This window comes from Hakea prostrata, chromosome 8, assembly GCF_041222555.1.
Source record: "Hakea prostrata isolate BN-2017 chromosome 8, UWA_Hpros_2, whole genome shotgun sequence".
Taxonomy (NCBI): domain Eukaryota; kingdom Viridiplantae; phylum Streptophyta; class Magnoliopsida; order Proteales; family Proteaceae; genus Hakea; species Hakea prostrata.
The window spans coordinates 38,983,742-39,000,210 of NC_142607.1; the positions used below are offsets into that span (position 1 = coordinate 38,983,742).

General features: G+C 37.5%; 1 protein-coding gene across 1 annotated transcript; it reads right to left on the reverse strand.

Annotated features, from left to right (window-relative positions):
- Positions 1-8,955: 8,955 nt before the first annotated feature.
- On the reverse strand, positions 8,956-14,175 carry LOC149007811 (cellulose synthase-like protein H1). The gene is made up of 9 exons (XM_089166249.1): positions 13,865-14,175; positions 13,457-13,775; positions 13,248-13,373; positions 13,056-13,172; positions 12,740-12,952; positions 12,500-12,641; positions 11,235-11,416; positions 10,695-11,045; positions 8,956-10,091 (listed from the first exon to the last, which is right to left on the reverse strand). Exons 1-9 carry the CDS (start codon positions 14,119-14,121, stop codon positions 9,537-9,539), a joined length of 2,262 nt encoding a protein of 753 aa, XP_089022375.1. The 5' UTR covers positions 14,122-14,175; the 3' UTR covers positions 8,956-9,536.
- Between the last annotated feature and the right edge of the window lie 2,294 nt (positions 14,176-16,469).

The window sequence follows — 16,469 nt, forward strand, 5'->3', positions numbered from 1 at the left end:
GAAGTCTTGCTCCACTTGAGAATCTTCCACCCAAACCAAAAGATCAAAGAACCTCAACCAGGTGTCATTGACAATCTTGACCACCACCCCATACAAGAGGTTCCCCAAAATAATTGATTGTTTGTCCTCTCCTAAAGTTTGTAGATGGTGGCCATAAAGGAAAATTGATAAGCATGCATTTACCATTATTTATTTGATTTAATTCCCCATACTTATTTAATTAAAGATAGCTAATTGAGTATTTTTGTGTATTTTTCAGGAATAAGGTGATTTTGGTTTTTAGAGATAATATAGAGTAAAGTTAGCAAATATATTAGATATTGGTGGATTTTAAATCATGGCATTCAATCTTGTTGACCAAGAAATCATGAAAAGTGAGATCTTAGCCAAATTGGAAATAGGTGGGAGGTCTAAGGAACAAAATTGGTAATACATCTGAAAATCGGGTAAATAGACCTACATTCAGTATTTTGGGCATATCTCTCTCTCTCGTATGAGCTTGTATTGTGGTGATTCAAGATGCTATGGAACGATATCGAAAATATCTACAACTTTCTGGTTTTGAGTTTTCCAAAATCCGAACGAATAAAGGTCATATCGACGGGTAAAGAGGGGGGATTCATTGTGTGCGGGAGACATAAAAGAGAAGCCAACCACAGAGAAGAGGAGGAAGACGGCGAATGCGGCTCTCATCTCTCTCATTGCTGAAGAAGAAGACAACATCTCTCTCTCTCTCTCTCTCTCTCTCTCTCTCTCTCTCTCTCCCCCTATGTTTCATCTTTATTTTTCTTATGAACTTTGTGATAATGAGTAGCTAGTTCCTTTTCTTTGGGATGTAGATGAACCATGCTTATTTCATTAACTTGAATGTTCTATATCTTCTACTTGATTGTTTTTGAGTCTGGCCAAAGATGTTTTATAGCTCAGCAAACTAAGTGTGCCAAGCTTCCACGAAGGACGATAGTCTTGCGAAGATAGGGCATATCTAGGAAGACCATCCCTAATTTACTTTGAAGTGTAGAATTATATCGGTTAGGGAAAAGCATTGGAGATTTGAAATCCCAAAGATCTTCACATATTCATAGTTAACGTTTTTGCATTAATTAGTAGATTTAGTTTTAATTTAGTTTTGTTGAATTCAATCTTAGTGACTTAGCCTTTTAGTTCCCCATAGTTCGACCCCGTATTTTCTGTGTGCTAGATTAGTATAGGATTTTATTTTTGATTGGTTAGCGACACGTATTGGATGATGATCAAATTTTATTCCAGGAAGCATTGAAAGAATAATCCACAGTCAAGTCTTCTATAGATGTGCTTAAATCCCCTCCATTTAGGACCTCACCAAGTGAATCTAGGACTAGACAAACCCAAATCTAACAAATTGCACCGACCCAAATTTTTTCTAAACTTCTTACATTTCCTTATAACAAACACCGAGGCTCCAATTTTTGTTTCCGTTTCATCTAACACATCATTGAGATCACCCAACACCAAATAAGGGATCTGATCATCCCCAAATCCAAGTACAATTCATCCAGCCTACTTGTCGTGTTGTATCCACTAGACTTGCATACATGGCTGCTCAAATCCAACTTTTGCTAGAATGTAGTTCCACCACTTCCAATAATAGATACTGAAAGTGATTACAGACTAATGAGACCTGATGCTAAGAGTTAAAAGGAATGAACCAAATACCTCCTGACATACCCACTAGGTCACTAACAAAACTTAATTCTCCTTGGATTTTTCGGATGACATCCTTTTCCCTTCGGCCACTAATACAGGTTTCCATCACTACTACACCCTCTGAGTTATATTCTTTTTTATAGAATTTGATCACGGTAACGAAATCCTTGCTACCCGCTCCTCTACAATTCCAAGAAATTATCTTCATAAATAATTGAAATGGGAAATTAACAATCAACCATCATGTTAACATCAACCCCTATAGGATGTGTCACTTCTAGATTCATGAGCATTACTTTTGAAAAAATATCCTTGCTTCCCTCGTTATCAGGTGGTTTTCCCAACTCTGATCGTAAATATATATTTTTTTTAAATCTAACCATTTGGAAAAATTTTCCTTTATTTAAACTATCATTTAATTATACTTGAAATATTTGGTTAAACCATCAAACAAATCATTTGGACGCATGGTCCAAATAATCCTTTAATAATCTTGACCAGAGAAACATTCCAACAGTGTTAAAATAATGATATAAAAATATGCGGGGCATCACACGTCCCACTCATGTCGAACACCGTGGCAGCCTAGTGGCTATGCTGCCTCACCATGTGGCGTGGTTGTCTCCTCTTCCGTGCTGTTAGCCCCATCAGATACGCTAGCCAGCATTGCATCAAATCAGTAACCTACTAGGCAAAGAAGAGGGTGTAGGATTATAGGACTTGTACGTGTAGATGTCACGGCCGGGACTAAGGCGGTGTTTGCAGAGATTGCAAGCTCTTAAGAAGTGAGAAATTTGAGTAAATCGCTCAAATTCTTGTGATGGAGAAGAAGAGATAGGTTTGGTCAACAGTTCCATTTGCTTTGGTTTGTTTGTTTGGTCCAACTCGAGTTTTAAGTGGATGAAATCTCGACATGTTTATTTGAATGGCAAAGATTGAACTTTGTCATTTGTTGTAATCCGAACGTTGAGCAGACAAGCAACAGCAGGTAGGACATAGAATACTAGAACGATTCCTTCTAGCCCTAATGAAAATAAAAAAGAACAAAAAAAGAAAAACACAAAGAATTCGGCCATGAAAACACATTGCAAGACAATGAAAACACAAAGAATAAGTCCAAGGATGGCTTTAATTATTTTTTATTTATTTTGTGAGGCAGCAGCAATCTCGTCTAGGTGCATTGCTATCCATGCAAGACGACATGGTATGTAGGGTTCGTTTGAAATTCTGGAACACCTTTGGATCGCAATTCAACGTTGCCTGCACCATTGAAACAGTTTTCTGCTTTTTCTTTCTTTTTCGTTTTCTGAGATCAATCACATGCACAACTATGAGGAAAGCAAATGTACTGGTTGTCGCTAAACAAATCTCATGATCCAAGACGCATTGCCATTTGAAGAAACTGGAATGGAATCATTCAGAAGATATCAATCAGATGAGACTTGAGAGACCATGAAGAGAGACGTGGTGCAATTGATCATCTTACCATGTATACCTAGTCATATGTGGACTTCAATCCTTGTTCAGAACTTCACTCTTTCCATCCACATATATTGAATGACATAAGGAATGATGTCTTCTCTTTTAGCTTTTCTCTGTATTATCTGGGTTTCTGTAGAAGTGTGAATGTAGACAGAGACAAAACTAATAGATAATAGTTGCAGGAATATGTTATTGTTATTGCCCCTTCCTCTTTTTCTTTTTCTTTTTCTTTCTTCTTCTTCTTCTTCTTCTTCTTCTTCTTCTTCTTCTTCGTCTTCTTCCTTCCTCCTTTTTTTTTTTATTTATTTATTTATTTTTACATCAGTTGTATTAAAAAAATAAAATTTAAATTTACAAGACAAAAAGGTTTGAAAGATACAACATCTCTACCTACATTAGGTAAAGATCTCTGTGAAGTTATTCTACAAATTAAAACCGAGGTCCACTCATTGCATCATTTTTCATAGATTGAAGAATTGTCATAGGTTACACATAGATTTACCTGTTGCATCATTTTGCATCATTTTGCATGGCTTGAAGAATCATCCCATGCCACACATGTATCTAAGAAGACATATAGTTTTGGCTGCTGGATTTACCAAGTAATTTTGCCACCATAGTTTGTTATCCTCTCTTTATCAATTAATTTTAAGTTTTTTTTTTTTTTTTTTTTGGTGGAATTAAATTTTATTAGCTAAAATGAGAAACCCTATTACAACCTATAGCTATCTGATCAAACAAAAGAAACCAACAAATATTAGGGGGAGGGACAGAAATATGAAGAAAGGCATCTTGGGTAAGGGCACTCTCCTTTGCTAGGACATCAGCTATCATGTTTGCTTCCCAATTGATTTTAAGTTGAATGCTCGTTGGTTGTGCTAATTGTTTGGCTATCATTTTAGTGAAAGTTTTGGAATTGTTGTTTGGTTCATAGTATGTATTTCCCCTTTTTAATTTAATGAAAGAGAAATTTCTATTACTTAAAAACCACAAATATATAAGTCCTTCAGTTTTACATTTACCATAGTTTCACAACTTTGGGATGGATCTGCTTATTGTTAACCATTTTAACAATATTGGGTTTTTTGAAATTGATATGGTTAGATTGAACAAGTTTGACTGAACAATACTAAGGTGGTCGGCTTTGGCCGATCAGCCGGCGACCAAAATGAAAAGGAGTCCAAATTGAGTAACGACGTGTTATTTCTGGCAAACACTTCGAGATCTATAGAAGAAATCATAACAACCCCTGATTGACCAAGTCGCTTACCTTATTTGAGTAGGACACTACACCTAGAACACATGGGGACGCCCTACATCACGATCAGTAGTCCAAGCATTACCTTATATCAAACGGCCTATGGTAATGACCCTAAAACTATATAAAAAGTACGTTTTTTTCATTATTCACTCTTGGCATTCAAGTTTTCAGACACCTCACGCCCAGAGTCTACCTCAAAACTATTGTACTATGTTATTCAAAGAAATTAATTAAGAAAATGCAATCATTTTTATGACCAAAATGTACTTATACCTTTTTGGTTTCTTTTCTTCAACATATCGAGATCTTAAATAGAGATACAATGTAATAAGGAAAGGAAGGAAGTATAATTATAAGGATATTTTGGATAAAAATAATTATATGTTTTAATTGATATTTTAGAATAGAATATCATAAGAGAAGAAATGTATAATATCGTCTTCTTTGAATCGAAAACGATTACAATCAAACTTCATGGATTCAAATGAAAATTACCCTCCATTTGTCTTTTGGATAACTACTTTCAAACAATTATTTGTTTTGCTTCTTTCAAGAATTTATAACAAAAACTACATTAGAAAATTTAATAGGTTGTGTCATGTAACTCGTCATAAAAATCTATATATTCCCTAGAAGATTTTCTCAAAAATAATTGTGCACTCTCAATTATTAGAGCCATCATTTTGTTTTGTTAATTTTATATTCTTTTGTTTGGGTTGTATTTTTCTAGGATTCACATCCTCTGTAATTCCTTTACCTACAATTCCCTCCTAGATTGTGCCATGTGGCATTTAAGTAATTCAACGGTTACCCAATTTAAATTAAATTTGAATTTTATTTAAATTCGCCCATAAATTTGAATTTTATTTAAACTCTAGTTTGTTGGGTAACCATTGGATTACTTTAATGCCAATTTGAATTAAATTGCCCATCCTTTGGCAAGATTTTCTCTAAGTAACTCTTCTGAGATAGCCAAATTTTCCTGTTATTTCTATCTCGGTGAATTTGCATCCCTAGAATCTTGTTTGCGGGTCCCAAGTCCTTCATTTCAAATTCCCTAGCCAACTGAGCCTTTAATTCTACGATATGATTTTTGTTGGAGCTTGATACCAACATACCATCAACATACAACAGAAAAATAATGAAGTCATTACCACCAAACCTTTTGTAATAAGCACAAGGGTCTGAAGCAAGTCTGTTGTATCCAAAACTCAATATGAAGGAATCAAATATCTTATACCAACATCTTGGCGCCTGTTTTAAGCCGTATAGAGATTTGTTCAACCTGCAAACCAAGTTCTTCTTTTCTCGGTTCTTCAAAACCTTCTGGTTGGAGCATATAGATTTCTTCTTCAAGATTTCCATGAAGAAATGCAGTTTTTATATCTAACTGCTCAAAATGTAGTTTTTATATCTAACTGCTGAAAATGTAGATCAAACGTAGCACAAAATGGCAGAACCATCCGGACAGTAGTAAGTTGAACTACTGGAGAAAAGATTTCTGTAAAATCGACACATTCTTTCTGAGCATATCCTTTGATCACCAATCTTGCACGATACCGCTCTACTTGATCATCACTATTTCGTTTGATCTCGTAAAACCATTTGTTACCAATGGGCTTCCTTCCAAGCGGTAAAAGTACAAGCTCCCACATCTTATTCTTATGAAGAGCTTCTAGTTCTTCCTGCATAGCTACCATCCAAAGTGACGCTTCTGAACTATCAATCACTTCTTTGAATGTTGATGGCTCTCCATCTTCTGTTAGAAGACAGTATGCAATATTGCTCTCCATAATATAATCAGACTGCCATGTTGGTGTATGACTTTCATGAGTTGACTGTCAAACTTCTACAGTTGTAGACTCAACTGGTACTTGTTTCTTGTTTTCTGATTCTGCTCCAGAAGAAATTTCTAGATTGGACTTCTCTTCCTCCTGAACATAACTCTCCAAAATTTCTATTGAAGTGCTCCTCACATCTTCCTTCTGCAGCTTATTTTTTGCAAAAATGACGTCTCTGCTGATAACGACCTTATGGGCAGTGGGATCCCACAGTCGATACCCCTTAACTCCATCAGCATATCCTAAGAATTTGCACTTTTCTGGATTTTGGATCCAATTTCAAAATTTCTTGGGATTGATACATCACGTACATAGGACTCCCAAATGTGTGCAAGCGTGAATAATCAACTGGCTTGCCAGTCCACATCTCCATCGGTGTCTTCAGATCAATCGATCTTGATGGTGATCGATTAATCACATAGCAGGCAGCGTTTACGGCTTCTGCCAAAAAGGACTTAGCCATACTTGCAGTTCTTAGCATGGCTCTCGTTCTTTTGAGTAGAGTTCTATTCATCCGCTCTGCTACTCCATTCTGTTGAGGAGTGTAAGCCACTGTGAATTGTCTCTTGATGCCTTCTTGATTACAAAACTCAACGAAGTCATCTCTTGTATATTCTCCGCCATTGTCCGTCCTGAGACACTTGATTTTCTTCTCAGTTTCTCGTTCAACTTGCGCTTTAAATGTTTTGAAAATTAAAAACACATCTTACTTCTTCTTGATAGGAAACACCCAACATCTTCTGGAATAATCATCGATAAAATATACGAAGTACCTTGCTCCTCCTAGAGATGTAACCGGTGCTTGCCATACATCAGAGTGAACTAATTCCGTAATACTTTTACTCCTTGAAGCAGATGCATTGAACTTCAATCTATGCTGCTTACTTGTAACATAGTGCTCACAAAAGGGTAGTGAAACCTTTGTGAGGCCCAGGAGTAATTCCGTTCGGCGAGAACCATCAACCCTTGCTTTGACATGTGGCCCAATTTTTTATGCCACACTTTTGTCATCTCTTTCGCAGTACCGGTTGATGCAACTGATGCTTCTGCCTCCAGACACGTTTCTCCCATGAATTTGTACAAATTTGCAGTGCCCTTTTTAGCCTTCATTACAACTAGCGCTCCTTTGATGATCCTCATCATTCCATTTTGGATGCGTGTCTTGCACCCAATTTCATCTAACTGTCCTAAAGACAATAGATTATTCTTTAAGCCCTTCACATGCCGCACATTTTGAATAGTGCGTACCATACTATCGTACATCTTCAACTTGATGGTGCCAACTCCAGCAATCTCAAAGGCGTGATCATTTCCCATGTACATAGACCCTGTAGAGATAGGTTCATAAGTGTGAAACCAATCTCTGCGAGAGGTCATGTGCCATGTTGCTCCCGAATCCAAGATCCAAGCATCAATGAGCTCCAATCTATCCTTGAATACCGTTGCTGCTTCGCTGTAAAAAATCTCTCCTTCCGCAACGCACTCTTGAGATGTTGCTACCTTATCTACACCCTTTTTGAATCGACACTCATTTTTGAAGTGTCCCCTTTTGCCACAATTATAGCCTTTGAAATTCTTCTTACCCCTGGATTTTAACCTCCCTTGATTGTGACTCCCATTGGAATCACGTTCCGTTGACCTTCCTCGAGTCGTAGACAGAGCTTCTGCTTGTTGTGAGCTTGCCGTCTATCTTCCCTGCTTTTCATCTACTTTCTTCTTCAAGAATTGTAGCAGCGACATCATCAAATACCAGATAATCAGAGAGGATATTACTGGTTAAATTGATGATGACTGAGTCATATGAATCTGGAAGACTTTGGAGTAGAATTTCAGCACGTTCCTGTGGTGAAACATTATGTCCCAACGTTGAAAGTTGAGAACATAATGAAATTAATCAGAGTATGTAAGTGCTTTGTAACTGATGTAGATTTTGCCATCCGTAAGGTATACAACTTTCTCTTCAAGAAGATTTTGTTGTGAAGTGATTTGGCTTCATACAATTTGATGAGGTGATCCCAAACCTCCTTAGCAGTTTTCTTCTCTTCTATGCCCACTAAAATATCATCAGATAATGCTAAATGCAAATTGGAAAGGGCCATCGCATATATTCTGTTCCACTTTTCGTTATCTGTGAACTCCGCCGGCCGAACACTGATGGCTTCCAGGCAGTTATCTTTTATCAATAATGCCTTCATCTTCATTTTCCATAATGAGAATTTCGTGCCGTCAAACTTGCCGATGTCGATCCTTGCTGACATTGTTTCTATCACGAACTGCTTTTGACTACAAAATAACTCCCACTATTTCATGTGAAAAGTATCTCCTCAGGTTACCTCCAACTGGTATATTGTTGAACCAAAATACACTAGGAAAATTTCCAAGAAAGACTGGAGGGACACGATCGGTCCGCTTAAATACCAGATTCCTTAGACAAAATTTTCCTAGACATGCACTTAATCACCCAATATACCTTTCTAGGATACCAAAAAAGAAAATAAATATGTGAATAGCGATTTCAAAAAATTTCTGCAGCACCTCGGTAGGATGAAAACAAAACCTTGCTCTGATACCACTGTTGGGTTATGAAAAACCTACCGAATAGAACAATCAGCAAATAAGAAAAAAGAAGAATACAAGAATTTATGTGGAAAACCGTTAAAGGGAAAAAACCACGGGCAAAAGAGAAAACTCCACTATAGATAAAGAAATATACAAGAGAGAGGATTTTGGGATGATTTACATGTGGAGGAGAATGCATCCTTTTATAGCCTCTCCCAATCCTACCTTCTCCCACATCTACTCAAACTGGAACTAAAACTCTCAACAAACTCTCATTTCTTTATGATGTGGGATAACAATTCCTACTTCTACTAGATGTGGGACTAAGACTATACAACAGTCCATAGGTGCAAGGGGATGTGAAGGAAGGAGGGAGAGATGTGAAAAGATGAAAGTTTAAATCAAGACTTTTTTTTATCATGTCACCTGTACATAAGAGACTGCCACCACTGTGCCCAAAAAACATCCATGAACCCCATCTATTCCTAAACTATCAGTATCTTAACACTAATGAAAATCTTCTTCACCCCTAGCCTATCTTATATTTAAAAACTCAATAGCATCATTCTTTCACCATTGGATAACAAAAATAATGAATATTTGGCAAGCCTTTCATTCATTTCCTTTCTTTTTTTCTTTTCTCCAAAACATACATGACCATGGTTGTACCTTGAGGATAAATAACTATAACTCAAGAAAGACATGTATCAACTTTTTGAAGCCAAATGTCTTGAGAATAGTAGGAAGAGTGATGCCAACACAGCTGATTTCCATTTAGTAGACCAAGGAATTCCATATATTCCTTTTCGAAAGAGCCCTTTCAGGAATGGCAAAAAATTGAGCACCAACCATGCACAACAAAAAATCTCCCCTAGCCCCAACCAACAAGATCCATCAAAGAAGGCCACGAAGAGTGCATTCAAGTTCACAAACAGAAGAAATGTTGGTGCCACAAAGACTGGTGATTCATCAAAGGTGAATCTCCCAGGATCAGTATCTTTAGTACCAGAACCAGTTTGGTTGGAGTTGTCTGCTTGGTTACCCTTCGGTGTAACAATGAAAACATTTTCTGAAAGCCCTATCAACTTGGGAAAGAAACTTAGGGTTCCAAACAAGCATGCAGTTGAGGTGACTATCCATTTCATTCTCGAGTTGTTCCACCATGTCCTGATTGAAAGGCGACATTGGATGTACTCTGATAGATTGTAGAGCTGATAAATGATGAATAGGGAAGCTGGAATGACTATAGCTGGTTCAGAGACCTGTATAGACATCATGGAAATTATGTGACTTAGACTTGCATAATAATATTTCACAGGTTATGTTTGGAAGCCAAAAAAGGAATAAAAGAAGATTAACACTATTATGATTCAATGATTTTTTTGTCTCATCTCTCTGCTGGACTGTAAGAAAAGTAGAGCAAAACCACACATATAACACAAGATTCGTGGTTCACCCGAAGGCAACATACATCCATGGCCAAGTAGATATGGTGTCTTGCTATTAAGAAGAGAATGAATAGAGTTATAATCTAGTCCCTTTTCTTTTACCCCCTCTCAACCCTGTTAAGACTATAAATAGTTATATAAAAAATCATACATCAAGTTTAAAATGATCAAAATGCCCCTTTACCCCGAATGCCCTGAAACAACAATATAAGACCTCCAAAAAGTACGGGCCCCACAACCAATCATTTTGAAGAATTCAAACTTCGAAACAAAACCCATGGCGATGGTCAATACAAAAAAAGTCATTCAAATGTGTTTGGGCCCTGAAATGAACCTCGGAACATTTGACATGGTGGAAAGTGGTCTTCACCACATCACCAAACATAGCCCGTAGTTGGAATGGATAGAAAAGATTACCGTGGGTAGGAAATGGGTGTTAGTGAAGATACTGAATGCTGGCAATAGAGCATAGAAGAACTCAGGTAGAGAGCATGGTCCCCATAGCAATAAATAAATATAAGCCAAACATTGCCTCAACTCCAGCTTTTCATTGATGGTTGCAAGTATGGGACTTCGATTGCTCAAGAGAACCTCCAGGAAACCAGTGACCCATCTTGTCATTTGGGTCATGATTGCAGGTCCACCTGTTGGTGCACACCCGAGAAATGCAGGTGAATCCAAATCTGAGAACAGTGATCTCCAACCTCTTGCATGAATTTTGCTTCCTGTGAGTAAATCTTCTGTTGTTGATCCATAGACCCAACCAACCTACCAAAAGAGAAAACAATACCTTCAGAATCCTTTTAGGTGTTGCATGAGAATGATGGATTCAGGTTTTGACCCACATAAGATATCCATGAATCTGAATTGATATAACCCATGGGTACACTTGGGTGTTAGACTAACTTCCAATTGTGCAAGATAGAATTATCAATCTTTAAAAATTGCATTTCCTACCTTGGTACCCCAATCAGTATTCTGCTCATAAGCTGAACTTGCAACAAGTATTGCTGCTGCGATGCAGCTTCTAAGATTGAGGGAGTGATTTGTGCTGTTTTTCGTCACATCTAATATTTTAGCTGCTGATTCTGCAAATTGTACTGAAGCTCCAAATTTTGCTTGTGCTTTCGATGGTTTTCCTGGCAAATGTGATTATCAAAATAGATTGTAGTGATACCAAAATAAGATCACAATAATATGCAAGGAAGAAGAATTACACTTGCTAGTCATGCGGTCCTTACATCAGTTTCAGGTAGGGTAGAGCCAAGTTTTAACATCGAGAAGGATCATGAAGCACTGATATTTCATACTTGGAAAGAGGGCTGGAAGGGAAATTTCAAAATTATTTTTGGGGGGTGGGGTAGCATGACCCCTAGCCAACGGTACCTTTGCCCCTGGTTTCAAAGTCAATAAGGAGACACACAAAGGGATCAACCAAGGGAATCTTATCTTGTGGAATGTGGGAAGATATGCCCTTGAGGGAAATGTGTCAATATCATTCTCTTTCTCCACTATCTTCTAAAGGTGTATGACAAAGATGTCATTTACACAATTTAACTTTAAAGAAAACCTACTTTGCTCAAGAGTGTGGCCTATCTTATGGTGAGGAGACAAAAACTCATGAGATGACACTCACAAGTGGAAAACTACTTCCCAAATAGATAAAAGAAAAGCTGATGGAAAATACCTGAGCGTCTACTCTCTCTTCTACATAATTTATTTTGGTTCACACATCATAGCTGCAATGGTTAAAGTGGTGTCTACATTTTTCTTGCCTCCTTATGCGATGACAACCTACATTTTCCAAACTCCCAAACCTTTTGAATCAGATAATCGGGATCCTCTACCCTTTAGATAATCCTATCTTGACACCTCCTCAACCATGCATTTAAGAGACGGTCCACCTTTGAACACCGACAAGGTAAATCCCCTTATATGTATGATAGGATAATCCTAATGAGGATGATCTCCATTGATATTTAACCATTAGAGCCCTTCTCTTATCATCCATGGCATGTGGTCCAGATATGATCCCCATATCCTATGGATTGTGGGAGATCAACTCTAGTGGTTAAAATGTCATCAGAGAAAGATCCAGGCTCAAACCGTTTCACCTTCATTAATTAATTAATTAATTTGAAAGGAAAAAAAAAAAAAAAAAAAGAAGAAGAAGAAAGAAAAGAAATTCTATCCCGAGGAAGACCAGAGCAAGAGGCATCTACCATTAGCAACCCCATGACCATGATTTCTCTCTTCACTTTCTACTTCCTCTGCTGATATTCCATATATTACTTTCCTTCTATGAACGCATCCTGATCCACAATATAAAGGTCCTTGCAGTCCCATAAATCCGCGAAGTAAAAACTGAAGAGAACAAAGCATATGTACCTGAGCGAGTTAGAGACAGAGAAAGAGAAAATCTGATTCTTCTACAAATGATTCTTCCATGTTTAGTAACTCACTTCTGCTGCAACTTCATACTGGTTACCAAAAGGGTCATCCTTAAGACCTCCATAGAACTTCTGTGGATACTGAACAAACCCACTTTCAGGTTCCTTCTCAAAGCCAAGCAGGAGACACATAGCATGAAGCACAACTTGTGGATTATTCGCGAACATATCACAATCCACATTGAGCATGAAAGGAGAGTTTGTCATCACGCCTGATACCCTAGTCTAATCACATGAGAACAATTTTCATATAATTAGTCTCTTAACACGTAGAACTCAAGCTTAATTAGTGACATGCATGTGTTTGAAGTTAATCTTAACAACTAACCAACACATTCATTGCCCCTGCTTTGTAATTATGTGGGTGTTTAGGGATCTTCTCTCTTGACAAATATACCAGATGTGGTACACCATTTGAGTTAGTTTCCTTGTTCTCGCATATAACCTGAAAATCAGATTCATAATCATGTAGTTTTCAAGAAAATGAAGATTTGGGTTTGTAAACAACATTCTTGATTACCTTTATTATGCTTGGATGGTTTCTTTTTTCAATTCCTGAAAAGACTGACAAGTCTCCAGTCAGCTCATGTGGGACACCTTTTTGAACCGCCATTTGAATTCTCTGGCAGAGTTGTTCATATCCATTCTAACAAAAGAAAAAGACAAAAACTTAACAGACATGTGTAAGGTGCATGTTTCATTTTGATAACTATCAAACACTGCTGTTACCTTAATCTTCCTCCATTCCTGTCTAAATTCAGATGAGTAGTCGCCGGTGTTGTCGCCGGAGAAATACATAAAAGGGGCTCTAATTTTAATATCGTGTTTCTTGCAGAAAGGTACCCACAGTTTTGCAAACTCAGATGCTTCCACAAGAGAATAGAAGGTTAGAGGCGAAGCGCCATCATCAGAGACATAACAAGCGAGCTTGTGAGCTGGGTAATCAAGAGCTAACAAGGAAAGAACAGTATTGACTGTGATGATTGGAGGTTCAAGAACAGAGTCTGTTGTTGTCACAAACAAATCCACCGGGGGAAGCTCAATACCCCTGAGAATTAACAGCTTGAATGAGTAAGAGATTGAAAGAAACTAAATGATTTAAGCATCGATTTGTTCGATGGAGAATGGAGATTATACCTGTCTAAGAGGCGTTGGGGATATGTTCTGTATTCAACTGGGTTCCATTTAAGATTCATGGTGAGAACCCAATAGAAGATGAACCACGATTCGCAGAGGAATGCAAATTGCCAAGCCACTCCATTATTGTTAATGGATTTGAGGCGATAATAGAGGAGAGCAAGGAGGAGGAAGAACATGGTGAGTTCTGTGGCTCTCTTTAGGGGGTTTTTACGAGGGAATCTCTCTTGCAGAGGCAGTGGAGTGGGAGTAGCCATGGCAGGTAAAGAAACCTTGACAAGTGTTGGTTTCGTTTCTAATGAACGAAAGAGATAAGACAGGTTTCATTTTATATGGACTTACGTTACTGCCAAAGAAATAATAATACAGCTGTTCAGGCATGAAGTAAAATCACTATGTAACCCTTCTTTCTAAATTTTACGCGGAACCGTAGGAGCCATTAGATCTTGATGCGTCAACATCCCTAATGAAACTAGACTGTAGCCAACGAATTGGGATTGGATAGATCATTGTGCTCTCCTTACATCTTTTTATCATATATTCAAGAAGTATAATTTACCTTGGACAATAAATAAAGTTGACCATAAATGCTCAGAGGTGGACCTTCTCCCAAATGTATAGTAGAGGGGTGCAGTATGAGCAAAATCCTCTACCCAGTTTGTCGATGATTCAGATTCTAAACTAAAAGCCTACTTTGGTACAAAGATTGAAAACCTTGTTTTCCAAAAGGCTTGATAAAGATGTTAGCAAGTCGACGATGAGAATGAACAACCTAAATGACCAAATCACCTTGCCGTATTGAGACTTTTTCCACAAGTCTTAAGAGGGATGATTTTCTTATCCAGCCTTACTAGAGATTATTTTAATTAGTCAAAATAAATTAAAATATTAGTCAAATTTATACAATTCGATTGATGTGAAGTATTTACTACGCTTTTCATTGCCCTAATGTTATTTTATTATAAGATTAACTTATTTACATTTGTAATTTCTTCTTGATTCAAGGAATGGGTTCATTTAGTCAAAATAAGATAGAATATATTTCACTCCATTGCTCAAAACAATCAACCTGTTGGGACGTTTGACTGACATTTCAATTTGTTTTTGAGTGGTATTAATATTAGTGGGTATTGCATTAGTAGCATTGATAATTCCCATCAATAGTAAATTCATAACATTTGAAAATCCTATCATCTTCTAACCGGGTTGTATTAGTATGTTATATTTTATATTTTTTCCCCAAAAATAAACTTTTATTAATAAATAAATAATGAGCTATACTGTTACATCTGTGTTTTGTATTAAGCCTCAATGCATACATAAGGAATTTCCTAGTATGATTGTTACATAAATGGAATATACAACATGGAGATAAAATTTTATAATCATGTATACACAAATAATGATTATACAATAGGAGATGGAATGCACATAATTGCATGAGTTGTAATCAAGGTCCGACAAGTCGACCCGTGTCGCTGTGTCGGACCCTGGCGACACGGGCGACATGTCGCCCGACTTCTCTCTGCCGCCTACTTCTCCTTCTTCGTCATCATCTATTTCTTCCCGGCAGAGACTGCGGGAGAGCTCCTCTGTCCATCATCTCCAGAATCACAATCTTCAAATTTTTCTTCTTCTCTTCCACTTAGCAGGAAACTCCTCCTACCATTGTCGTATTGATTTTCATTGAACAAGAAATCGTCATCTAAATAAAAATCAACAGAGGGAGCATTGATACAAGGAATGCGAAATCTCATAGAAGCAGGGCGCTGCATCTTGAAGTGAAAAACTGGGGAAGGATCTGGGGTAGGATTATGGCGGAGGCCTTGCTTGATGTGGCTTGTGAGGAGATGAAGATCCATCATCAATTTAGTTCTGATTTCTGAACAATCCACTACTGTAGATTCCATGCTCTGTGCCCAAAAGTAGTTTTTTTCTTACCCATCTCTGGATTGTGATTTTAGGTATGACTTAAACTCAAACAAAAGTAGCTTTCTCTACAACCTAGTTTTTGTAACAAATTGTCTACTTCAAGTATGACGATGGGTTCTGGAAGAAAGAAGATTGCAGAAGCTTCAAATTGTGATATGGAAGATGTCGCTCGAAAAATCAACTATTGGCGATATATCGCCGATAAACGGGAAATATCGTGTCGCTGGGGGGTATCTTGTCGCCCCCCAGCGACACCTAGAAATTTCGCCCTGTGTCGGCGATAAATCGCCAACACAAGGTACCATGGTTGTAATGATAAAACTCCTCAAGTTAGAGTGTAAAGATTCTGAAAGCCCAAGTTGGAAAAGATGAGACAAATTGGTAGGGCAAAGAACCTTTGTGAATAAGTCAGCCAATAGAACAGATATTAGAATCTACATTGGTTGAATATGCCCTTGTTGTAACTTTTCACGAAAAGGATGATAATCAATTTCAATATACTTTGTCCTCTTGTAAAAAACTGAATTGGCTGCAATATGTAGGACTACTTGGTTATCACAACATAATGTTACAGGTGCCTTGGCCGACAATTCAAAATCATGAAAAAAAGATTTCAACCAAGTGACTTCATGAGTAGCGATAGCCATAACACGATATTCCTCCTCTGCTAAAG